At 46.9% G+C, this 27,302-nt stretch overlaps 1 protein-coding gene across 7 annotated transcripts in view; it reads right to left on the bottom strand.

Moving 5' to 3' along the window:
* Positions 1 to 27,302, bottom strand: part of arhgap33 (Rho GTPase activating protein 33) — a 53,731-nt gene that overhangs the window by 22,867 nt on the left and 3,562 nt on the right. For 2 of the 7 annotated variants that reach the window (XM_076280735.1, XM_076280736.1), the window contains exons 2-7: positions 12,391 to 12,459; positions 6,761 to 6,795; positions 5,435 to 5,526; positions 4,411 to 4,495; positions 1,861 to 1,947; positions 318 to 455 (exon numbers count right to left, since the gene is read on the bottom strand). In XM_076280735.1, the coding sequence (XP_076136850.1) occupies positions 318 to 455; positions 1,861 to 1,947; positions 4,411 to 4,495; positions 5,435 to 5,526; positions 6,761 to 6,795; positions 12,391 to 12,459 (506 nt within the window). Of the gene's footprint in view, positions 1 to 317; positions 456 to 1,860; positions 1,948 to 4,410; positions 4,496 to 5,434; positions 5,527 to 6,760; positions 6,796 to 11,719; positions 11,782 to 12,390; positions 12,460 to 27,302 lie in introns of those variants that run through there. The other 5 variants (XM_076280737.1, XM_076280740.1, XM_076280738.1 and 2 more) reach the window with 4 other exon arrangements.

Raw genomic sequence — 27,302 nt, forward strand, 5'->3', positions numbered from 1 at the left:
TAAAATAATGACATAACATCACAAAAGAGGCAACTTTCACATTTAACTGCAACAGCACTTCAGACTAGGATTCCAAACTAATCATGGACGGTTGTCCTGTATGTTGAGCAGGCACAGCTCAAGCTCATCATACCCAAGGGTCCGTTCACTGCCCTCGATGGCTGCGTGCTGACCTCAATACCGCGCAGCTAAAAACGTTTGAGAGCGTCCCGCGCTAGCTTAAACCCGGGCGACATCTGAAAAAGCCTCCCCCCCCCCTTGCGGCAGCTCGTTAACTCCCGGACGACAGAAGGAGCCGGAAAGGAGGGCGCGCTTACCTCCACCTTGTCTCCGAGCTCGGCAAGCGGCGGCAGAGCCAGCAGCTGGGAGTAGCGGCGGTCGTAGATGCACTGGTGCAGGTGGGCGTCCAGCGTGCAGAACTCCTCGTATGACCGCCGGACCATCCACGTCTTGCCCTACATGCGGGGAGAGAGACAGAGTGGGTACACGATAAACGAAGAATAAATGAAGTCAAAGGAGAGAGCGAGAGAGAGGTGGACTGTGAGTGACTGTGCGTCTGCGCAAGAGAGGGTGAACAAGTGAGTTTGGGCACATGGAAGAGATGAAGGGGGAAATGGAAAAAATAGAAAAAGGGAATCTGTGAGAGGCGGGGAGAGGCAGAGGGGGACCAAGGGGCGCTAGAAAGAGAGAGGAGGGAGAAAACGGGTAATGAAACACAGAGAGAGAGAGAGAGAGAGAGAGATGGAGAAAGAGAGATAGAGAGAGAGAGAGCGAGAGAGAGAGATAGAGAGAGAGCTATGGGGAGGAAATGAAAATATGTAACTCCACAGGTGAAAAGATCCCAAAACCAAAGTGCAGCGATGAGGAAAATGTCAATGGAATAGAGCAGCATGCGCACACACACACACACACAAACACAAACACACACACACACACACACACACACACACACACACACACACACACACACACACAAACACAAACACACACTAACAAAAGACCCACAAAGAAGAGTGCAGTGACAGTATAGTTGCTTGATCAAGAAGCTTGATGGTGCATGCTCTCTCATGTGCTTGTTGCTGTGTGAAAGTAATTGTAGGTGAATAATTACTTAATATTAATCTTAGACTGGCGAACTTCAGGAAAAACTCAGGAATCAAGTTTATTCTATTACAAGCAGAGAGGGTACAAAAAAGGTCTATATGTAGGCCTAGCCCAGGCCTGAAAGGCCTAGGTTGGCCTGTAGCCAACTCCTCTCTTCCGCTACATCCAGTCTAGTCCAAGTCTAGAAAATCTGATCTCACAAACATTGCAGTTTAGTTACTTTTAAATGGTTTAAACAAAGAACAAAATGGCGCCAAGAACAAGCCCACTTGATTGGTTCTACAGTTGGTATCAGACACACCTACTCACACCCACTTCACACCTATGAATTCTTGTCAGAATAGCATGAGGAGAGATATCTTATATATCAGAAATATCACTTATAGAATGTTCCAAACATTCTCACAATCACATCATTACAATCCTTGTAATGAGACTATCAAAATGATACCAGACATGAATACATTTACATTTCATGATACATGGATACATTATATCAAGGAAGCATCCTTTGTCTTGTGTAAGTGATAGGCCTTAAACCAGCACATTAGCATTCCATTGGGGGAGGGGATAGTGTCTTTGTTTAAAACCAAGATGGGTTACATGGCTAACTAAAAGTAGTCTTGAAGTTAAATTATTATCCATTTTAACCATACATTTTATTGCTATCATGTGACATGTGACGATAGGGACGGGAGTAGGCTGGCCTGGGTCTGTGCCCGGCGGCCCTCCTGTGGCTAGTCTGTGCCCACTCACCTGGCAAGACACCTGCACAAGGAAGACCAGGTCTTTGGTTGCGCCCGTCGTCCAGCTGGCATCGTTCTGCTCATTTGCAAACTGCAACTGTGCCAGCAGACGTATGAAAGCAGGTACACACACACACACACACACACACACAAACAATTAGTTATGAGGAGAAACAGGTGGACAATAACTTCATACTCAATAAACTCTTCAACTGATGGTATGCACACACACACACACACACACAGATTAAATTTCACTGCATCACACAATAAGCTCATAACCTCAACTTCCTGATTTTGAAGTTACTGGTCACCTTGAGTCAATAACTAAACAGTGGTCACACATCTCACATCCTTGCACACCTGCGCTGACTTCCTCTGTGAAGTCCCCTAAAACACACAACACACACATGGGAACACCGTCCACCAGCCCTAAGTCCCTTAAACAGCGTGTAGGACTAGAAACAAAGGAGGTTCACTTTCCTCCGCCTTCCACAAAACAGTTGTAATGTTCCGTTGTCAAGTAGTCTCTTGGCACAGAAAAGGGTTCTGCACACAGTAAGAGCCTAGACACAGCTGAGGGCCCAACAGAGGACAACTCCAAGGGCTCAAGAATTTCCCTTTGTTCCGATAAATCCTTGACGAGTGTGAGGCCAACAATTATGCTCTTGAACTTACTCAATGATACCAAATTCCTTGGCCAAGCGGCTTTTCTGCTGTGTTCCGTCACTGCATGACAGGGCAGACAGACGGACGGACACTCCCCTCTTAAAACAGTGACATCATGTCTAAGGAGTGATTAGCACTGCTGTGAAATAGTGCTAACATGCTACGCACAGGGGGCTGCGTATGTGGGAGGTTTACTGACGTTGAGGGACCGCAGACAGACAAGTCATTTGGGACATGGGTTGTGAAATTCTAGGTCAACTATCTTTTTAAGCTTGCGGTGTACAAACTGCGCCTGTGTGTGTGTGTGTGTGTGTGTGTGTGTGTGTCTTAAGAACACACCTCATTAGACAAAGTTTGAGAGTGTGGGTCTGTGCACGCACATGTGGGCTTGCATGCCATTGTGGCATGAACGCTCTGGGAACAAGGATAAAAGGACAGTGCAGGACTTTGCATTTCTTAAGGCAGCAAACACAGACGGACACACACCCACAGCCAAATATGGTGTTCTTAGGACACACACACCCACATAGGCGCGTACAGACGCACACACACACACACACACCAAGGCTTCAGATCTGCACACACAGATCAACAAATTACAGTCGCTTGTGTAATTGTGGGATATGAATTAAGCCATCCTAAATGGCCACAATGATGCTCATTGTGTCTTAATGACTGGGTGTGCAGGTGCTGTTTTCTGAGCGTGTCAGAGCATTGTTATGAATACACGTGTATGGAGCACCATTTCTTTACGTGGTGTGACAAATGAGTGGATCTGTGTGTGTGTGTCTTTATGTTTGTGTCTATTATCACAATGTAAGTTGAGGGAGTATGGTGGTTGGATATGAAAGGAGATATAAAAGTTTACTGTGCTGCGAATGAATGGATAGTGTGTGTGTGTGTGTGTGTGTGTGTGTGTGTGTGTGTGTGTGTGTTGCTCGATTGTGGCAAAATCATGATAATTTTGGTCAATACCGAAATCGCGCCCTAGTGTATGTTTGAGAATAAGTGTGTATTTGTGTGTGTGGTGTGTGGTATGTGGTGGTGTGTGTGTGTTGTGTGTGTGTGTGTGTGTGTGTGTAAGTGAAGGTCAGGCACAAAGAGAGCAGTAGCTTCAGCCCTGCAGTCCTTCCTGCTCTACTCTCCAAGCTTCTATGTGTCCAGAGATCCACCAGAGCTCTGGGGCTGTTCCAAACAAACACTGACACACACACACACTCTGAATCATTCATATGGAAATACACATATATGCATGTTCTTATAACAAGGACAAACATCCTCAAAGGACTAAAAATCCTCAAATGAAACACACACAAAAAGACTCATACAAAAGGTATTTCTTCTCATTTACAAACATTAAAAACCAGAGAGACAAACCTCAAATGAAACCCACACACACACAGAACCCAGCCTCTCGATCTTGCTCGCTCAGCCTCTCTGGTTTGTCTTTGTGCGCTAAGCGCCACCAAAGGGCCCATTAGCTTCCAGTCAGAGACAGCATGAGTGAGGTCACAGGGCAGCCCTTCTGTTTCTGCTGCCAGTGGGACACGGCTGCTAATGGCATTAGCATCTCTAATGCAAACTAGCTGGCCAGCTGGATTAGCAGCCGGGTGAGTGTGAGTGGACGGGTCAGACAGGGCCGTACCCAGCTGGTAAACCACCTGGGATGAGTGGCAGCTTTGGCAGGCACAAGTTTGTAGTTGATGTAGTCTCAACAGAGAAAAGGTGATGTCTAATCATAGTCTTGGCTAAAAGCATACAACTATTTTTAGTCGTTTCAAACAGCCCATCGGAGAGAGTTTTGTTGTGGGGTACTTTGTATCACCTGTGCTGATCAACACTTTTCATATCACCTAGGCTTCAAGTAAGCTTACAATGTAAATAAGCTTACCTCAATGGAAGCGAAGTCGACATTGTCGTAATGGAAGTGGGCACAGTCGGCAAGCTTGGGGAAGTGGCCTTTCACAACGGACAGCCTGAAACCAAACACAAACATGAACACACACGCATATACACACACACACAAAGGCATGCACGCACACACACGCACACACACACAAAAGAGTGTGATACCCGCGATAACTGGAAAAGCTTTAAATGCACTCAGCTGTCCTACAGCAAAGCATAACAATGCAGCCTGCATTTCCCGTTTCAGATCAGAGTACTTTCACCGCTCAGGGCTTCACTGCTTCGCTACCACAGACAAAGGAGTAGTCTTAAAAACTCCAGCCACAAGAGGAGATAGGCACAAAAACACATGAACAAATGTATCTCTTAAATAATGACGCAATAATGCTGATATAGAATCCTTGGCTACTAATCTCGGTGTTGGGATGGGGATGAGTGGGATATTATTGTTCCAGTTCACATACATGCATGGGACATTGACAGCTCCTGCACATTATCTGCCATGTTTTCAATATTGTGCTACTTTTTATCCTTCAAACGTGTGCGATCCAGACAGAACCGATGGCAGCCCGTGTTTTAAACTGGCACAAATGATTTGCATGTTATGGATGCGGATGCGGCACACGCCACAGCAGAAAGTCTGTGGAGATTAAAGGTTAATTAGGTCCTCTGTGGAACTGCAGCACGGTATCGGCTGGGGGGGCTGTAGGAAGTGAAACTCAACTTCCTCTTATTTTCATGTTTACTGGTGTGGGAGGGCTGTTTGTTTGGCGTTTTACACACAATGCATATGCAAAAGCTTGGGTCATTATGAATAACAAATTATCACAAGCACATTTGCAGCCTCATCTTAAATATCCTGAAAAGGTAGACACATGACTCTTTGTGCCACATACCTTTACATATACAGTATATCACTATAAATATTTCCTCCATGTTCATGTCGAACTGCTTCCCAAGCTTGGCAAGTCTCTGTAAGGCTATGCACAGTGACCTCCACCACTCACCTCTTGCTCATCTTCCCCTTCAAGTTGGCAGTGGTGCCCACAGAGCGGGTAGTGGGCTCCCCGGAACTGTCCAGATTATCGGTGCTCCTAGCCTAAAGGACAGGCGGTGGAAAAGAAGAGGGGAGGAGAGGAAGAGTAAAAAGAGAGGGATGAGATGAGGTGAGGTGAAGTGAGATCTCTCAGATAATGGTTCTGCGGTGTATGCATGCCATAGTATCACCTGACGGCAAAGCACAGTTCATCTGATCTGTTAGTAGGAGCTGGAGAAGGGTTACTGAGCAAGAGTGCAACTTTCATGTGATCAACTGAGTCCTTTTGTCAATGTAGGCTAGTGATAAATATTCATGTTGGCCATGTTATGAAATACAAACCCCATAACTGACATCATCCTCATCCTGGAGGCTGGAAGCGGACTTCAATCCCTAATTCTGACAAGCATAGCGCACAGTTGAGAGGATTGAAGAAGCAGACCATCAGACAGGCTCAGGAAGTAAATCACTTGCTTGTTGCACTCCAGAATGGGAAGATTGTGTGTGTGTGTGTGTGTGTGTGTGTGCGCGCAAAAGGAAAGGAGTGGTACAGGCTGCTTAGTTAGTTAATCCTTAGGAAGCACAAGGAATTTTGCATATGTTAGGAGTTGCTCACTTGCAATTGGCTGACTGGAGGCTGATGTCACAATGCTGTCCCTGACATGGGCAATCTGCTGACTAGCACAGATGGAACTGAACAGCAAGCTGGCTAAACGGACCCTCATGCCTCTCCAAAGGCAGACTGTGTTGATCAGGGTAGCCTGCCTGCCTGCCTTGATTTCTTGTAGGATGGCGGCACAACACCCATGCCTGGTGGCCACCATTATTTATGCTTTCATGTCTTCTCACGATTTAGTTTCATCAAACCTATGACATATACCGTGTCCTTAGCATTGTGCTGGATTTGTCCAACTGCAGGTATACTGCTATAAGGGCGTCCTCTATGTATGTGAGAGTGTACACATATATTAGTCTATGTGGACATTTTAGTGTATTTGGCAGTAGCAGTACTTTGGACAATCCGCTGCTTTTGCTGTGGCCATTGAGAAACTAGGTCTAGAGGCTACTTCTATGTTTATAATTACATATGATCAAGACAAAATAAGCACAAAGCTTAAATTCAAAGCCAATAATGTTTTTTCTTCAAATCAAAATACATGGGGTCTCCAACCTCGTTCTTGATTAAGACAGACAGACAATCCTTGGAGCAAAGCATTTCAGATATTGCAATTGATTGGGATGCATCTGGAATCAAAAAGTGGGTCATGGAAGTTGCACCCACCCCTGCTGAACTTACCGGCAAAGACAGCTGCATCACGGGTAAGGACAAGCCTTGGGAGAGTTTTAAACAAGGGATAATGGTTTCAGAAGAAATGGCAGAAGACTGATGAAAACTACTGAGGGAATGGTTTGGAAACTGAGGTCCCAGACAAGAGATAGCAGACAAAACACTCAACCCAAGACACACTCAAATGGCCTTCACCTGTGATTGTAACAAACACTCTCTCATTGTTTTGTCTAAACACCTTAGCCAAGGTCTCACGGATCTGGAAACATTTCACATGTAATCTGAGCAGCCAGTTGTGCTGTTCACCTGACGGTCTGTAAATCCCTCCCGGGTTTTAAGAGAATGCCTTAAGGATTTGCATGCTGAGGCGATGAAGCCGAAGTCTGAGGCGAGTAACGCTTTAGAAAAGCTATCGCCTTGGATCACAGTCAAACACGCCAAAAATCCTAAACTTGGTCCTATGCAATTTGCTCGACCCTTTGTGTGGGTGTACACCTTCAGTAACCTGCAGCAATATTTATCTGATAGAAAATAATGGGGTCTATCCCCATTTACCCCACATTCTTCATATGTCTCCTACCCTTCCTGGTGTGTGTGTGTGTGTGTGTGTGTGTGCATGGTCTTTGCATGTGGAGGCATCTCTAATGTAATCTAGCTCTTCCGGGCTTCTCCCTAATGACAAACAGACACTGTGCCATTCACACAGACAGGAAGAGGAACAGCTGCAGCAGAGACACCCCGCCCAGCCCCCCCAAAACAAGAGAAAGGAAAAAGAAGAAGGATAAGAACATAAAGCTGGTCATGTGGGTTCTTCAGTGGAATAATATTATAAAGTGCAGGCACACACGAGCACACACACACACGGTTAGGGGGACTAGGAGCATATTGATTTTGAAAAGGTTAATTGAAGTCACATTTGACATTTCAGTGATCATCTATCTACCTCCTTTCCACATGAACACACACACACACACACACACACACAGTGGGTCAACTAAGGAGAACGAGAATAAACAAACTATTGAGGCAGAGTGACATTCCTGGTGAATAAAGTATGTCGAAAGCTGATTAAGATATAGTGCTTCTCATGGGAGGCTTGCTGATAATCACATTCACTCACAATAGGAAGAGTGTGTGTAAAGGAGAGGCAGAGAGAGAGAAAAGAGTAGGCCTATATGTGTGTGAAATACTGCTCTGAATATTTGTGTGAGAGAGAGTGAACGAGCGAGAGAGAGAGAGAGAGAAAAGAGTAGGCCTATATGTGTGTGAAATACTGCTCTGAATATTTGTGTGAGAGAGAGAGAACGAGAGAGAGAGAGAGAGAGAAAAGAGTAGGCCTATATGTGTGTGAAATACTGCTCTGAATATTTGTGTGAGAGAGAGAGAACGAGAGAGAGAGAGAGAGAGAGAGAGAGAGAGAGAGAGAGAAAAGAGTAGGCCTATATGTGTGTGAAATACTGCTCTGAATAGTTGTGTGAGAGAGAGTGAACGAGAGCGAGAGAGAGAGAGAGAGAGAAAAGAGTAGGCCTATATGTGTGTGAAATACTGCTCTGAATATTTGTGTGAGAGAGAGTGAACGAGAGAGAGAGAGAGAGAGAGAAAAGAGTAGGCCTATATGTGTGTGAAATACTGCTCTGAATATTTGTGTGAGAGAGAGAGAACGAGAGAGAGAGAGAGAGAGAAAAGAGTAGGCCTATATGTGTGTGAAATACTGCTCTGAATATTTGTGTGAGAGAGAGAGAACGAGAGAGAGAGAGAGAGAGAGAGAGAGAGAGAGAGAGAGAGAGAGAGAGAGAGAGAGAAAAGAGTAGGCCTATATGTGTGTGAAATACTGCTCTGAATAGTTGTGTGAGAGAGAGTGAACGAGAGCGAGAGAGAGAGAGAGAGAGAAAAGAGTAGGCCTATATGTGTGTGAAATACTGCTCTGAATATTTGTGTGAGAGAGAGAGAACGAGAGAGAGAGAGAGAGAGAAAAGAGTAGGCCTATATGTGTGTGAAATACTGCTCTGAATATTTGTATGAGAGAGAGTGAACGAGAGCGAGAGAGAGAGAGAGAAAAGAGTAGGCCTATATGTGTGTGAAATACTGCTCTGAATATTTGTGTGAGAGAGAGTGAACGAGAGCGAGAGAGAGAGAGAGAGAGAGAGAGAGAGAGAGAGAGAGAGAAAAGAGTAGGCCTATATGTGTGTGAAATACTGCTCTGAATATTTGTGTGAGAGAGAGTGAACGAGAGCGAGAGAGAGAGAGAGAGAAAAGAGTAGGCCTATATGTGTGTGAAATACTGCTCTGAATATTTGTATGAGAGAGAGTGAACGAGAGCGAGAGAGAGAGAGAGAAAAGAGTAGGCCTATATGTGTGTGAAATACTGCTCTGAATATTTGTGTGAGAGAGAGAGAACGAGAGAGAGAGAGAGAGAGAGAAAAGAGTAGGCCTATATGTGTGTGAAATACTGCTCTGAATATTTGTGTGAGAGAGAGTGAACGAGAGCGAGAGAGAGAGAGAGAAAAGAGTAGGCCTATATGTGTGTGAAATACTGCTCTGAATATTTGTGTGAGAGAGAGAGAACGAGAGAGAGAGAGAGAGAGAAGAGTATGCCTATGGGGTGTGTGTGTGTGTGTGTGTGTGTGTGTGAGAAAGATCGCTGAGAATGTGTGCGTGTGCGCAAGTGAGAGTGAGGGATCGAGCAATCCACTAGTAGTACTCAAGAGAGTTTTCAACACAAGAACGATGACCTCATCCCAACAACACCATCTCTCTTTGGATTTCGGTGACTCACCCAGCATCCACAACTCACCGCACACTTCAAGAGACTCCACCGCTAGCTCAACCCAGACTCCCATAATCCTCCTCTTCTGATGTCCATATGCGTGTGGACTGAGTTCAAAGGTCATGGGTGCTCATCCAGTGGCTCATCCCCCCCCCCCCCACCGCTCCTTTCGTCTCTTGTCCAAAGGAACAGCGGAGCTGTCCATGTCAGACTGGGTGGTGCTCTTATGCAAAGCAGCACCTGGACGCACACGCAGGAGCAAACACAACCTATTTGCTTGCGTGTCTGGCTGCAGCACCTGGTGAGTAACCTGTGTCTGGGCTAAGCTAAGCTAAACCAGAGGGCTAGCACAGATGTTAGCAAAGCAGAAATAATCTAACATGGCCTCACTGTGACACACCAAACACTGTAAGGCGGGGATCATATTAGGCAGCAGCAAGCTTCCTATTGTTCTCTATGGTTCGGCAGCGGAACGGTGGCAACGCTAGCGTTGAACAAGCTGAGCGTTGAACTTTCAAAGCGCAACGCAAGCGTATTCAATTGACAAACCGTTTGTGTTGCTTAGGAACGAGACAAAACTTATTATGGTCTGAGCGTTGCGTTACGTTTGCCGCTGGCTGATGTGATCCTCGCCTTACAGTGACCTGGTGTAGCCTAGAACAGTGACACAGCACATAATACAAAATTAATTGTATTCAAGCAATCCTTATTAGATCATCTGTCTTTGTAAACAAACTGTCTTTCTGGGACCATCTTTGATTGACTGACCGACATCCTGTGTGACCTATCTATACGTTTCACGCCCACAGGGGCACTGGGGGAGCGTGGCCCTCTGATGAGGCCGTGATGGAGGCTGCCTCGTCCCGCTGCAACCCCACCCACCCCCAGTAACTCCACACCTCCTCTGCTGCCGCTGCTGGTTCGGGTTTCCAGCCGACAGACGGAGTGGCACAAAAGCCAACTGTAAACAGATCTGTGGTGCACGACTCCGCCACTACACGAACCACCCACCCATCCTGCAGGCCTCCTCATGCAGAAGCACACAGACAGCGATGTGACATGCTACAGGCGCCCGACGGCTCTGCCCTCACCATGGATAATGTAAGCCATGCTTGTAAAACATACAGTCCAGAACCCAAACATGAAAAGAATACAATGCTCACAGTGGTATAGGACACATTTGGCCTCCGGGTGCAAGAACTCTAACGCTGAAATGCTGAACCTTCACACCCCACCTTTATGTCTCTCCCTTTCTCACTTATTTCTGAAGTACCTTCAGCACCATCTTCCTCTTCCTGAACATGTCCGGGTCTCCAGCAGACGTCTCAGGACGCCTCGGAGTAAGGGAGCGCTGGGCTGGCCTGGGGTGGGCTGAGGGATTCAGATGTCAGTTGAGTCGCAGGCCAGACCTCCTCTCCGCTCGTGCGGGTCCATCACCACCACCTCAGCTGTCTATCTCTTCCTCTGCTCTGCTCATACCAACCCTGCCCTTCCCTGCCCATCCGCCAGTTACTCTCACTGCCGTCCGCCGGACTGACCGGTAACCAGAGCTAGCACTGCTGCTCCTACTACTGCTGTTACTGCGGCGGCGAGACACGCGCGCACACACGCACACACGCACACACACACACACACACACACCCCTCACACCTGTTGAATATTTCACAACCCCAAAGGCTGCTCTGAAGTCTGGGGTCATTGCCAGCATGTCAGCTGTTCTTGGGAGGATGAGGCTGGTCATGTGACTTAAAGGCTTTCTTATTGTGCTACATGGGCAGTAGGGCTGTTAACGTGTGAAGAGCTGGGACACATGGGGCAGGACACAGACCACAGCCTACATCCAAAACAGTCTCAGCTTTAAAGGGATATGGGAAGGGTTGCATTGCACAAGAATGGGTGCGTCCAGTTGATGTGGTGGTGACCAATGACAGCTGAACAACTCGTGTCACCTGCACAGGGTTTAAACCACTCTAACGTCCTTTTCCAAACACAAAAGGTGAAAATCAACACAATCATAGGTCTAAGTCAAATTGTTTGTTTGTTTAATTTAAGGCCATTTAATGGCCAGAGCATTGTGTGCCTAAGTCAAATTAACACAAACATAGGCCTAAGTCAAATCCCACCACACCAGTTCCCCTAAAGGCACAAAGCACCAGTTGTGCCTCAGAACAGCATGTTAAAAAGTAAGTAAGCTACCTCACCTTCAAGCTTCCCAAGTGTAACTGTAGCCAGCTGGTACGATAACTGCTGCACAGTATGTCAAGTAAACCTCCTTCCGAACGCCTTCAGAGACGTGCTGGTGAGAGATGGTAGCACCCATGGGTTTATGCTGCCTTGCTAGCACACACACATCGCAATCCCATGATGCAACAGGTTGTGAGATCGAGCCCATACAGGCACAGGGCTGAGCTGCTCTGTTGTTTGTTGGTCAAACACAACGCAGCTAAATAAGTCTCATCTGCACTTCACATTTACACAAAGCCAAAATACCTCCAGGGGAAAAAGGTAAAACACGCTTGTGTCACCAGTTCTGCGCTGACACAGACCAAAGTAAAACCAACAACTGATTAAAATAAGCCAGCGTCAAAGTTAAACAAAAATCCCACAGCAACATGCATTGACAATACACACACAGTGGACCACATTGAATCGCATGCTTACACGATGATGTGCAACACATAGGCCTACAATACATAGACCTGAAAATAACCAACCAACAGACCACGTGCAGAGCAACAGTAGCACAATCAGACAAACACACAGACACATAGACGCATACACAAATCCACATATAAGGTACGAGACAGAACAGACAGGGTTCAGAGAGGACACACACACACAAGGTACGAGAGGGTTTAGAGGGGACACTTACCAGGCATGTCTGTCAGGCTCAATGCTCGCACAAACATGGCGCATTTCCGAACCCACTGGGGTCCTGACACTTGACACAGGGAAAGGAAGATAAAGTCCATTTAATCTCACACCCATGAGTGTGTGAGAGGTTTGTGTGTGAGAGCAGTGTGTGTCATTTCTATAGCTCAAAGCACCTCCCAGATGACACTAATCAAACTGAGTACTGACATTTGATAAATTGCCATTTTTCTGATGGTTTAAAGAGGTTTATGAATTTGAAACTTACTAAGCAACACTAACATACATGTGTGGATGGATTCATGAACTTAATATGACACAACAGTAGGCAGTACTGGTTCCTGCAAGGATGGTGAGAAGGACCCCCGCCCCCCCCCCCACACACACACGCACGCACACACCATCATCAGACAGCAGTTTACACTGAGGACAATGAGGCAGGCATGTGTGGCAGTCGGATCACTATTACTTTAATGACCACTGAAGTCGAGCTGTCTTCATGACCACTAAAGTAAGCTGCTATCTGTGTTGGTTTGTTTGTGTGTGTTTGTTTGTTTGTTTGTGTGTGTGTGTGCATGGCTTCAGGCTGTTGTTTGTGACACGTGTGTGAGTTGGAGAATGGACTGTGATTTTCATTCAGCAACCCCCTCCCCCAGACACACACACCCCTTTCATAGCAGCTTATCTGACAAGCAAAAACACACAAACACAGTTTAAATGTGCGCGTGCATGACGATGATAGAGATAAAGATAACTGCCATGAAAACAATTCTGATGATAATGATGAGATCATGCAGAGAGATTATTGTGAGGCAAGCACAGAGGCCATACCAGAGAGAGAGAGAGGGAGAGAGAGAGAGAGAGAGAGAGAAAGAAAATGTGAGTGTGTGAGTGGGCAAGTGAGTGAGTGAGTGATTGAAAGAGTGAGTGAGTGAGTGAGTGAATGAAAGAGTGAGTGAGTGATTGAAAGAGTGAGTGAGTGAGTGATAGTGGCCATAGAGGGTGTGTTATACAGGCTCACTGTCTAGGGGGGGATGAGGCTACTGCAGACAACTGTGTCCCAGGGGACCTACTGATCCCATCGACTGGACGGATGTAGGAGAGGGGGGTTGGGGTGGAGGCGCCAGACAGACACGAGTGCGATGGGCTGTGTTTATGGTTATGGTCACACGGCCGCCCTCACTCACTTTACTTCCTCTCTCCGCCTTCGCTCGACCCTTTCTCTCTGTGCCCCTCCCTTTTGCCTCTTCCCTCTTCTTCACTTTCACTTTCTCTCCCCCTCCCCCTCTCCTCCTCTCCATCTCTTTCCCCTCATCGCTCATCTAATTCTCTGCCCATTTCATGGCCCTCTGTGTTGACCAAACTGTACGCCCAGCGTAACGAACTCTGGCTGTCCGGAGTTTAAATTAATTCAGGGATTGAGACAGAATTGGCAGCACATTCAATTTGCATTCCAACTCAAGAGTAGTATGTATGTATGTCTGTCTGTATGTGTGTGTGTGTGTGTGTGTGTGTGTGTGTGTGTGTGTGTGTGTGTGTGTGTGTGTGTGTGTGTGTGTGTCCACATGTGTGTAGAATGTAGAATTTAAAATTGAGGTTGATGTAACCTTAAACAAAAAAAACACTGTGGTGCCTCGGACTGTAACTTCTGCCTAATTGGGTTTTAATGATGGACTGCTTTTCTCTCCCGACTTGGGACACCTGCTCTGGGTGTCCCTGTGGGGCTGTTTGGAAGCTTAACCAAGAGGGAATAAGGGCAACCTCAGTGCACATCCGTGTGAAATCCTCTGGAATGAGGACTATTTGGCTGCTATGGGAACTGGGGCGGCCCTTGAAAGCTGCTGGCGGGACCGGGGAGTGTTTGTGTAGGGAGGCTTTCTCCGGCTGTGGGAGAGCAGAGTTGTGTGCTGCTGCTCCCTTTGCTCTGGGCTGAGGTGGGCTGACCAGAGCTCAGCTGTCGGCAAATGATCTGGCCGTCCAGATCCCATATTCCAACCTGCCCAAACAGCAGAAAGAGCAGTAGCAGCAGCAATCGTAAGCCACGCAAGAGGATGTGGAGTAGGTGTGTGACATGCACTCCAACAACACCACCATGGCTCTTCATAGGCTTCTGAAAGGCCAAAGGCCATGGTTCTTTGAGATTGGAATAGGTTCTTCATTGTTGCACATGTTCATAAAACAACACGTTTGTTAGAAGTCTCAGGATATTTAAAAACTCATCAACAGAGACAAGCTGAGGAAAGAGGACCTAAATAGAGGTTTCATATATTTTCATATCTTCCTTGTCCACATCTTCTACAACTTTTAAAAGGTGCTCTAAGCGATGCTGGGTAACGTCACTTCTGTTGACTTTCAAACAAAGCAGAGAGCTAGCTTGCTACTTCCTCCCCCTCCCTTCCGTGCTGCTCCCGTGCAATTGAAACTCTCCTAAACATGCATCTCCTCTGATTTGCTGGAACAGTTTGTAATGTTTTTATGGGCTAGGTTTGCCCAGGTTGTTTTTGTTGCCGTTTTTGGAGCCTGGGCTGTCTACAGAGATCGCATTTTTTTACAGTGTATTCAGGACACAGACAGCTAGCGGTTGGTTTAAGTGACATAAAAGCGGTTTGCAGTAAGTGACATAAAATGTTTTAGCCTAAAAATCTCGTGGCATCGCTTCAAGCACCTTTAAAAGGGCAGCTTGGCCTATTCAACCTATTCAAACCATTCAAGGGAGAAAAACATACAGTTTGAAAGCAGTTTGACACATTTTTTTCCCCAAATCGCAACATATAATATTAACGTGGGAGTACAAGTGGTTTCTGAGGGTTAAGGGGAGGTTTCCATGGCAACGTGGCAGCGGAGCTGGGTAAGAGGTAAGGTCTGATGAAAGGGAACTGAGAAGGCAAGCTGGACTGGCCAGCATTCTGCTGAGACTGAGGGGGCTTCAGTGGGGCTTTATATAGCAGAGCAAGACTGTCAGGGTCGGTCAGATCAGACAAGAGGCATGTAGGGAAAGGGCTGTTGCAGTAAGCAGGAACCACGACTCTGTGCACTGTGGGTGTGTGTGTGTGTGCGTATCTCTTATATAAATATGCACAGAGGAAACCAATCATGTATTCTTCAGTCAACGCAGAAGGGTCTAAGGAGCCATTTAAGGGTATCGACAGAGGACAATGTGCGTCTGCCATTCTGCCGACAGCGAACTACGACTACTGTGAGTTTGTGTTCCTGTGTGTGTGACACTCCAGTCAGTGGCGCGATGCCTGTAGGTATACAGCAAAAAGTGGGTCACAAATGCACAGCCACACACACATACAGTATAGTACATTTACTACACTACACTGGCACACACACACAATCATTATCTCTTTTTGTCCATCCCTGATGTCAAGTCAGTAACTGCATTTTCCTTGTCAAATCGGCAGAGAGGAGGGAAGTCAAGGCCCAGTAATACTGCAGCCAACTCCTCCATGCCTCCATCCTCTGCCACATGGAATTACTCTTCTTCCCACACAACCCCACACATATTCAGACCAAAAAATACAAATCCTCAAAGTCCATCATGCTATGCTTATTGTTTTTGTTTTTTTCCTCTTTCTCTCCTTCAGCCTCTCTCCACGTCTTTCTCTCTCAGCAGGTGTTCATTATCTGACCTCAAAACCAGACAATGGCCTGGCAGTCAGCTCACTCAAGCAGAAGACAGGGGCTGTGCATTGTCCATTGTCTTTACTAACCCGCCACTAGAGACCATGCAGGGGGTGAGGAGTCTTGCTCCTCCTAGTCTTCACACCATATAACGTTCTCAGACAAAGGGTAGCCTAGTGGGCTGGTTAATAAGGAACTGTTCCATCAACTTTTTTTGGGATGCGCTCTTCTTGAACTTTCCGAGAAGTAGAACATTTCTGGGGAGGGAGCCGCGGTGCCATGGCAGAGGTGGTGTCCTAACGCTCATACAGGTTGGAATGTCCATACAGACTAGGGCCCGGGTCATTTCTCAGTTCTATTCTCCATCTCTTGTCCACTCAATTCTTGTCTAGGCTGCTACCCATCACAAATAAGGAGTAGGAAAGCCCCCTAAATAAAGACTATAAATGTTAGCATTTACAAAGTTAACCAGGTACTGAGGTAAGACTGTTAAAGATGCGCTGCAGACTCCTCTCTCTTCTGCCTTTGGGTGCATACAGGAAAGAACACAGTCCCTCCTCCATTCTTCCCCTTTCTCTTACAGCTGTTTCTCTCTCTCTTTCTCTCTCTGAGGGTGAAGAATGGGTTCAAAGGCTACTCTCTCATACTCACTCCATCCCTCTCTTAGGACGGTATAATGGACATGTCAGCTCTCCCTCTACCCCTGTCTTTCTTCTAGGAGATGAGGGAGGGAATAATGATGGGAAAGGGGGAGTCCCTTGATGGGAATGGTGTGTGTGTGTGTGTGTGTGTAAACCATTAGTGGCTCAACCACTAGTGGCCCGATGGTCTCATCAGAGTTTGAAGAGGGGGAAATATATATCACCTCATAAACGATGAGGAGGACACATTTGCCAGTCCTGTGTAGCTGGGTGGGTAGTGAGGTAGAGGTGCTTACGTACATTAACGGGTTTGAGTTGTTGACAGCCCCTGAAAAGTCCTCTTATTCAGAGGGTCTTATTCACATACCAAACACTGCAGCCCTGGTGAATGTGCCAAAATGTCCAGATCCCTTGTTACTGGAGCAAAGAGCCTATACATCATCATGGGGAAATCATTAGCACAAGAAAAGTGGAGAGAGAAGAGGAACAACATGAGCTTCAGAGCTCAGGGCTGATGGTATGTGGCCGTTCCTTGTTATTCAGCAATCTCTGTCTCTGTACCCTAATGGGAGGGGGGGGGGGGGGTCCTTTCCTTCAACTGCCCCTCCTTCCAAGGCATCCCTGTGCTTTTTTTCTTGTGTGTGTCGTTTGGGAGCCCCCCTCCTGCCCTCCGACCTTTCAGAGAACAAAACAGGCCTTGGCCTTCCCATTCAGCCATGGCTTCCAAATGCTCTTGCCTCCTAGGCCCCCCCCTCCTTCCCCTCCAAACGCCGTCCCTCCCTCCCTCCAACCCATCCAAACACCCACCCTCTCCACACAAACCCCCAACTGAAAACCCCATCCAACCCCCAACCCTCCAAAAGAAACTCTTTCATAGTCGTGCAGCTTCCTGCTTTCCCGCTCTTGGCCCCTGCTCTGTGTGTTTCTTCAGGCTAGTGCGGCATGCAACATCTCCCATGATGCAACAGCCCTTCACCATCCCAATACCCCCCCCCCCCCCCCGCCTACCTCACCCAGCTCCAGCCCCGCGGGCCAGAGTCTAGCATGGGAAAGAGCCGGGCGGAGGTCGCATACTGGTGGTGGTGTTGCGGGTGGTGGTTCAGGATTGTGTATGAGAGCAAGGTCAATTTTATCATTACATTACATTACATTACATTACATTTGGCTGACGCATTTTTAGCCAAAGCGACTAACAACATGGTAAACAGTTTAAGTTTAGAGCAATTCTCAACAATATTAGGACAATTTAAAAAAACATTAGAGTACAGTAAGAATAAGTGCATCAGTGAGTGCTGTTTTTAACAGTTACGTGTCAGTTTAAGACGGCTGGTGAGTGCTAGGATCAGCAAGACTTGTTGTAAGTGTTGCTATGAGAGGAGATGTTCTCTAAAGAGCTGGGTCTTCAGGAGTTTTTTGAAAATGGAGAGGGATGTCCCTGCCCTTGTAGGAACTGGCAGTGTGTTCCACCAGCGAGGAACAACAGATGAGAAAAGTTTTGATTGGCCTGAGCGTACCGGAGGTAGAGCTAGACGTCGTTCGTCTGAGGAGCGCAGCGGTCTGGAGGTAGCGTATGTCTGTATGAAGGCATTCAAGTAGGTGGGAGCAGAACCGGAGACTACTTTGTAGGCAAGCGTTAGAGCCTTGAATTTGATGCGGGCCGCCATAGGTAGCCAATGTAGCTGGATGAGTAGCGGGGTAACATGTGCCCTCTTGGGTTGGTTGTAGACCAGGCGCGCCGCCGCGTTCTGGATCATCTGAAGTGGTTTCACTGCGCAGGCTGGGAGACCTGTCAGGAGGGCGTTGCAGTAGTCGAGTCGTGAGATGACTATTGCCTGAACCAGAAGTTGGGTGGCATCTTGAGTTAAGTAAGTCCTGATTTTCCGTATATTGTAGAGTGCGAAACGGCATGACCGGGCGACTGAGGCAACATGATCTGAGAAGTTTAGTTGGTTGTCGAGAACAACTCCTAGATTTCTTGCAGTCCTGGTAGGTGAAACAGACAGAGAGTCAAATTTGATGTTGATGTCGTGGTGTATGGTAGGTTTAGCTGGGAGGACCAGCAGTTCAGTCTTTGAGAGGTTCAGCTGGAGGTGGTGTGCCTTCATCCATGTAGCTATGTCTGAGAGGCAATCCGAGATCCGTGCTGAAACCAAGGGGTCATCAGGTGGAAAGGACAGATAGAGCTGTGTGTCGTCTGCATAGCAGTGGTATGAGAAGCCATGCGAACGGATAATCTGTCCCAAGGAGGTGGTGTAGATAGCAAAGAGAAGGGGGCCCAGCACTGAGCCCTGGGGGACCCCTGTGGTGAGATGGTGAGGTGCAGATAGCTGACCAAGCCATGATACGTTAAACGAGCGTCCTGTGAGGTAGGATTCAAACCAGGAGAGAGCAGAACCGGAGATTCCCATGTTAGCGAGTATAGAGAGAAGGATGCGGTGATTAACCGTGTCAAAGGCAGCCGATAAGTCAAGCAGAATGAGTACTGATGACCGAGCGGTCGCCCTGGCTTCTTTTAAGGCTTCTGTTACAGACAGCAGAGCCGTTTCGGTAGAGTGGCCGCTTTTGAACCCAGACTGATTTGGATCCAGAAGGTTGTTCTGTGAAAGGAAGTCAGAGACCTGTTTGGAGACTGCTCGTTCAATGCCTTTGGATAAGAAAGGCAGGAGTGAGACAGGGCGGTAGTTCTCGACTTGAGCAGGGTTGAGAGAAGCTTTCTTAAGTAACGGTGTTACCCGGGCCGTTTTGAACGCTGTTGGAAATGTGCCGGAGGTTAGCGATGCATTGATCACGTGTGTGATAGCTGGTGCGATGGTCGGGCTGATGGACTGAAGTAGGCTCGTAGGTATAGGGTCCAGCGAGCATGTGGTAGGACGGCTGCATGTCAGGAGTCTAGATACTTCATTCTCGGAGAGAGGCGTGAATGCTGAAAAAGATGATCTAGCAGTCCCTAGAGGTTGTAGGAGTGCGGTATCTGAGTCCGATGCGTTGAGTGGGCATGTAGAGAATTGACCGCTGATTGCCGCCACTTTGTTTGTAAAAAATGAGGCGAGGGTATCTGCAGTAAGGCTGGATGGAGGAGGAGGCATCTGAGGGTTGAGTAGCGATTTGAAGGTTGAAAAAAGTTTTCGAGTGTCTGTAGCTCTGTTGATTTTGTCATTGTAGAAAGCCGTCTTAGCAGCAGTGATGCTGGCTGAGAAGGAGGCCAGGAGTGTCTGGTAGTTTTTGAGGTCATCAGTTAGTTTGGATTTGTGCCATTTCCTCTCCGCGGCTCTGAGTCTGGTGCGCTGCGATCGGAGGGTATCATTTAGCCATGGATGAGAGTGTTTGGATCGAGCTGGCCTTGTGGTAAGAGGGCACAGCTCGTCTAGACACGAGCTCAGTGTGGAGCAGAGCGAGTCTGTGGCCTCATTAACCTCCAGAGAGGAGAAGGTGTTGAGTGGAGGTAGGCCGGAGGCAACCACAGAGGAAAAGTGCGTTGGAGACAGGTTCCGGATGTTGCGGCGGAACGTGACCATCGGCTGAGGAGCCGGAGGCTGTTCTGTCAGGCTGACGTTGAACCGGATGAAGAAGTGGTCAGAAAGATGGAGAGGCGTCACCGTGAGGGTGTCTGTGCTGCAGTTCCGAGTGAAGATTAAGTCAAGCTCTTTGCCAGCTTTGTGTGTCGGTGGGCTTTGAACCAGTTTGAGGTCAAAGGAGTGGATCAGGGCCAGAAAGTCCGCTGAGCCTGGGGCATCTAAGTGGATGTTGATATCGCCGAGAAGAAGAAGCGGACAGTCATGCTCAGGGATGGAGGACAGCAGAGTGTCAAGTTCATCCAAAAAGTCGCCTAGTTGGCCTGGAGGGCGGTAGATGACCAGCACGTAGAGTTTTGCTGGGGCGATCACTGTGATGGCATGGAATTCGAATGAGACATATTTGTTTGAAGGCAGTAGCGGGGTGAATTTCCATTTGTTGGAGATCAGCAGGCCCGTCCCACCTCCTCGTCCAGATGGACGAGGGGTGTGGGATAGTGTAAGGTTAGTGGAGAGTGCAGCCGGGGTGGCTGTGTTCTCTGGTTTGATCCAAGTCTCAGTGAGAGCAAGGAGTTCCAACGAAAGATGGTTGGCATAGCCAGCTATGAAATCCGTTTTGTTGACTGCGGATTGACAGTTCCACAAGCCCATGGAGAAAGAGGTTTCTGTAGGTGAGGACCGTTTAAGTTGCTGTAGGTTAAGGCGATTTCTGCCCCTTTTGGCATGATGCCGTTTTCTGCGATGGCCGGTGATAACAGATATGGTGGAATGGCACATTTTTGCCTTTGTCGGCGCCTGTGCTCGGTGAACTTGCACAGGTAAACTTGCTTGTCTTGACCGCGTCCGTCTTAAACGAGGACGCCTGAAACGAGGGCTGACGCTTACGCTGACGCTTCAGCAACAGCCTCTATTGTTATGCTGACAGGAATTGCCTGCAGCTGTCCTCGTGTCTCACTAATGATGAATCAGCGTAGACCGCCCTCTGACGTTCGCACAGCTTAGATTGTTCAAAAGGGTGTTAATTACTGTCAACTGAAAGTCCGCTCGCTCACACCGACCGAAACTCGCAGTTTCAAGTAGCCTCCTCCCTCAGCTGTTTCCAAACGCCCAGAGCTATCATGAGCATTCCTGGAGAGTCTCTTGGAAACTAGGCTGGCACCCCCCACATCCCGGCTGGAGTGCTCAGTCCCCTTTCTTTGGAGCAACAGGAAAGGGGTAGTCACACACAGCATACTAAACACCATCCTCTCAACTCATCTGCAGGCAAGACACAGAGGGAGAGAGAGAGAAAGAGACTGAGAGAAAGAGAGAGAGAGAAAGTAGATAGGAATAGGAGTGAAGCACTACAGAGAGAAAGAAAAGACTCCAAAAGAAAAGAGAGATTTGAGATGAAAATAAGAGACTTGGCAGAAGGCACAGGTTTGCAGAAACAAAAACGTGCATTGAGAGTTAGCGGCGGGCGAAAGTGTGTTTGCGCGCGTTTCCAAGGGGTGCCAACTGGGCATTTGTGTTGGTACTATGGAGCATTCTGGGCAGGGGATCAAAGCAGGCTCTTCTATAGGCCCTCGGTGCTAAAGGTGGTCTATTTTCCTCCTTCACTCACTGAAAGTAAAGAATGATGGGAAGACATACACTTGGTAGTAAAGCTATTCAGAAGAGTAGAAACCAAACAACACCCATATAAGGACATAATGTACTGTATATGGGGTGGGAGCCACTGAGCTGACTGGAGATGGATGCTAATGCTACAGACCAGTCTCTGTGATGGAAGAGTGGGGCAATGGTGCAGTGTGCCAGGGCATGCCTGTTCCCATCAGTGGCTTAGGCTACGCGTTAGTGTTAGCTGGCAGGATATGAATCATGACGCACAACATCGGCACTGTGCACAGTCATGCAAACCAGGGAAATGAGAGACAGGTTGAAGGACAAAAAATAAAGGAGGCATATCAGGAAGGAGAAAAGGGGAAAGAGTAAGTGCTGGTTAAAAAAAGCTGAGACGTTACACAGAAACATCAGAAGAAAAGAACTGGTGTGTGCCTGTGTGTAGCCACAAGAGGAGGAGAGAAGGTAGCTTATTCTATATGTTTGAGAAAGAGAGAGGCTGCAAATGCTGATAAGACACAGAAAGACAAGGGAGGAAGAGAAGCGAGGGCTCATGCTTGAAAAGAGGACACGGGAGCGATGGGAGAGACCGACAGGGACAGAAGCAGAAATAGAAGAGGAGAAGCAATCAAGAGTGGTGAGAGAAAGAGAGCCAAGGAGAGACCAAAATGGTCTGTCACTGTCGGGGAGAGAGTCAGAGAGTGAGGGAATCAGAGAAAGACAGACAAAGAGAGAGACCAAGAGATAGAGGAGACAGGAGGGTGTGGCGCTCGCTGGCCGTTGGCTGGCTGTGAAGGGAGGAGATGATGAGGGGTGATGGAGCGTGAGGACGGAGCCCTTTTCCCTAAATCTGTCCCTGCAGCACTTGGGGCTGGCCATCGCCTCGGGGCCAAAGCCGCCAGGGGCCACGGGGGCACAGCTTAGTCTGGGAAAAGGGGCAGACGACCAGCTGGTCAAGACATGGACACTTTCCCTAAAATGTCTCTGGCCTTGGTCGAACAAAATAATAATAAAAAAAAAAATCAGCCCAACCCTACCCAAGATGTCCATTAGGTCAATCTTCGCTGCCTTCAGTGTCTTTAAATCTGGTTCTTCTACAGGTTGTCCACTCATCATTTTCCACCATAATAACCAAACTGCCTCTTCGACTATAAGATTAATAACATTAACTTGCAACCTTCAAACTTATCGTGGAATACAATAATTAATACTGATGGGGTCATATCCATGAATCACAATGGAGTACTTTAGCCCAGTGTTTCCCAAACTTTTTTTCTGGGGACCCACAAAATGACAGACCATTGCGACCCATTTCACTTCAGATCTAACATGCAACCTGCATGCAACCATATTGTTTTAGGTCACAGGTTCTCAAACTTTTCTTGGGGGTATTCTTGCATGCTAAGCAGTCGTCACTCTGCATAGTAAGCTGTTCCTGTATTTCTAAAGAGTGATGTTGTAGGCTACGTTGCGTTTCAGACAAGTGGATCATTACACCGTCAATTCCTATATGTAAACATAGCAAGTAACTCAAGTCGTTATATTGTAGCCTATTTGTGGAGGTTTCTTTATTTGGAAAGTTGAATCCGCATTAATCGTTCGTTTGTAGGCCGTATACCAAGGCTGTGTATGTTGTGACAAGCTATGTAAAATAAATAGCGTTTAAAATGTCCATTTAAATTGTAGCCTAATAATATGCACTGTTGAGTGTTTTAAATCCGAAATAATAAGGAATGTGAGGAGGTTGCTATTAACTTTAAAGAGTGCATCTACAATCGAAACTATCTACAGCCTATGACGCAAATTGAATAGCCATGTCCGGTAAACGAATGTAGATTTTAATCGGTCAAGTTGAAGAGCTGATGTCCGTTAATGTTCATGCAAATAGGCTGATTCGTGTCCCTTGCATTTTGCAACTGAGAGGTCCATGGCAGGCGTCCCACAGAAATGTTTCATTTTGCGAGTGAGATGTCCACGCTGTCCCCTGTGCGACGTGTTCGCCCCCCAGTTTCAGAGCTATTCTAAATGCAAAATTGCGCAGAGGGCCGTGACTGTGGTAAACTATCCTAATAGAAAACTGATAGCTTTCCTGGCTAAATAGTATAAGTTAGGCCTATTAGACAACATAAAGTGTGCTGACGACCCAAATAAAATCTCCTGCGACCCACCCGTGGGTCGCGACCCAGTCTTTGGGAAACACTGCTTTAGCCTGAGGGCAGTGAAGCCCAGCCCTGCAGCTGAATTTGTGCAACGTTACCCCCCCCCCCCCGTTGCCTTTTGCTGACTTGGCCCAGCCTCTGATTACCGCTCAGCCTGCCTGGGTAACTCAGTTTGTGGACTCAGGGCCACTCAGTCAGTCAAACTGCACAATCTGAGAGACATTTCGGGGTCAGCTGACTGTGACTCTACTTCCGCACATACCAGCGGCATGAATCATCCCGCTGTGGTTTCAGCGGCTCGAGATGATGCTGCAACTCTACAGTTAGGTTGACATGCAGCGTCCAGATTAAGTTCAGAGTGGGGACCTAGCCTGCCCTGCATATAAGAACAGCTCATTGTGGGGACGTCAAAGAGGAAGGCATAGTTATAATTTGTGTAATAACATCTTAAGAGAGGAAAAACATCCAATCATTCATGTGAAGAAATGCCAAAGGGAAGTACATAAAATAATTGCTGGGATTGCCAAAGCACTTTGCCACTAGCATGAAGAAATGCTTGATTCATGTTTGGGGTGAACTCAGAGAGTGCATCATAAAAAATCTCCAGGATTGACAAGCTATGTTTGCCTGCAGACACATAGGAATGATTTTATAAGAACAGCTGGCATTTGGTTGTGAGCTGAAGATTCTCAAACATGCCACTGTATCCTGAGAGGTCCTATTGGCTTGAAGCTCTGACAAAGTGAAATACAAAGCAACTCTTTGCTTCCAACTCTGTGCTCCACTCATTCTGTCTAGTGATGTAGGCACCTGCTGGGATGAAAATGTTTCAGTGTAGATCCATTTCCTGGCCCAATCACAAGCACACAACATGATGCAAGGCACTCTCCGCCATGACGGACTGACCACTGCCAAGAGAATGTTCTCTACCAGTTTGCTGAGAATGTTCTCTACCAGTTTGTTTCTAACACTAGCAAATTCAAGGTCTTCGTACAGAATACTGTATCTCTCGCTGCAGCAGTGAATAGGCTAAAATAATCCTCCTGCACACTGTAATAGGCTACGCAATAGTTTCATGTTCCAAATCTAGTCAGAGGAAGGAAATGAGTGATAAACTCAGTTTGTCTGCCTGTGTTTGAAGGTGTGCATATAAGGGTGTGTGTGCTCCTAACATTAATTTCACTTCTTCAGAAATGGCCTAATCACTGATGTGTTTGACTGTTCAACTGATGGATTCCAATGTTTGCACTCGTTAGACCTTTGTTAACTCTCTTAAATTTCATGTCAATTATGCCAATAAAAGCACCAGTCCCCACTTCTTGGTGACATTACAGTAATTAAGACCAATAAGGGTTCACCTCTTATGGGAATTATATAACAAAGCTACACCATTATACAAAAATTGTAGCGTAGGACATATCATTAAATACAAGTCTGCTTTAAACAATTAAACTATTTCATTTGCTTTCAAGATTCCTTAATTGCTATTAAACTTTCAATGCTGCTCATGCTATGCTTTACCCTGGACACATACAAACCTGCCCACTTCACGTGGCCAAAGCTTCCGTTTGCCTCCCTGACTGCCCTTGGTGAGGTTTGACACCGGGCCCTATGGAGACGGGCTTGTGCCATCCTATCACCTCACAGGATCAGGGAAGGGTAAACAGGAAGTGGGGAAATGAGCAGATGAAACCTGACGGGCCGGATCTGTCCAGTGGCCACAAGCGTTCTCTCTCTCACTCTGTCTGTCTCTCTCTCTCTCTTTTTTCTTTTTCTCTCTCCGCCCTACGCTTTCATCCATCCGTGCTTCCTATCATCTCTTCTTTCTTGATACCATCAGCCTGCCTCTCTCCTCTTTATTCGCCTCTCCCTCCACCTTTCTGTTTTATATGCCATATTTACATAATTATATTCGAAGAAGGAGACAGCTGAGCATGAAGAGGAGGAGATTGCGTAACAGGCAGAGTTGGACCTGACACAAACAGCAGGCTTCCTGTGATGTGGTTTGCAAGTAGCCTACAGTGCCTACGCTATCTGTGTGTGTGTGTCTGTGTGTGTGTGTGTGTGTGTGTGAATGAATAGGCTATCTCTGTGTGTTTCAGTCAAGTGTGTGTGTGTCTGTGCATTCAGTGTTCAGTCAAGAGGAGGTTATAACCGTTAGTTCCCCCCACTCCTCATTAAGAATGGTCTCTAATCCTATGAGGACGGGCTCCATCCCTAAGGCCACAGCTGGAACCTGTCCCTAACAAGTGCAATAATGAGAGTTACACTCAACCAGCACAACTATGGGGTCCTCTCAGATGCAAATAGACTATTTATAACTTAAGGCTGATGGTCTACTGAAATTAACTGATGCTGGTAATCAGTAATGACTATGTCTACTAGTTACTAGACTCTGTAGAGTGTAGGGTAACACTCTATGCAAAGACAACAACACTTTAAGGCTCGTCGGAGAAGTAACTTAGACTGACGTTTCTGAGTGTAGAAAGAATCAAGGATCCAATCAAAAAGCATTTCAGTCCAAAGCTTATCTCTAAATACAGTCACACACAGATATACACAGGGACAGTACAGATATCATACAGCCATTACATAGAATCATACTTTTAGTATCAAAGTGACCCACTAATGAGAAATGCAGAACATTAAACCACATATTGGCTAGGTTTAGGCATATTGTTGTTGGAGAACCATTTCACCGTGCAGCTCAGACCAAAATGAATCATGTTGAGTAAACATGTTTGAGGAATGAGGTGCAAAGCGACATCACTTAGCCCACCCAGTCAGAGGTATTACACAAATTAAGAGACTCATTACTCTAAATTCACGTCAGTTGAATATTGATTTTCTTTCAACATGTCTGCCAGAAGGAACAGGTGAAATTAGGTATACAGTCAAAGTCGAGTACAACCTCACTACTGATGGCAAAATATACATAGGCCTAGCACAGATGTTGAAAATAACAGGCATGATAATTTGTGCCCAAGTGTGCTATACACAAATGCACCTGCATAAGCCTGCTCAAGCCTGCCTACATACACACACACACACAAACACAGTGCAATGATGCTGCGTTTGTAATGAAACACCTCAGTCAGCCACTTGCTGGTGCCATGACAGGGCGTCTCATCCTTAAGAAGCTTGGCAATGCTAAGTCACACCAGCTGGAGCCAGAATTAGACTGACCACAAGTCAATGGGGGAAGAGGAGAGAGTGTGCTGCTTGTGACATGTGTTCAATTTTCCAAAAGCCCGCTAGGGCAAGAATTGTTGTTAGATTTAATGATAGAGGGAGTGACCTGTTTGGAAAACTCACATTATGGCGAATACTCCCTGGTACTGGCTGCTTGTTGCTGAACACTAACTGGTACTG

The sequence above is a fragment of the Alosa pseudoharengus genome, unplaced genomic scaffold, assembly GCF_046254945.1.
Source record: "Alosa pseudoharengus isolate Yale_2024_CS ecotype anadromous, Long Island Sound unplaced genomic scaffold, YU_APseudo_1.1 YU_APseudo_1.1_scf_12, whole genome shotgun sequence".
Taxonomy (NCBI): domain Eukaryota; kingdom Metazoa; phylum Chordata; class Actinopteri; order Clupeiformes; family Clupeidae; genus Alosa; species Alosa pseudoharengus.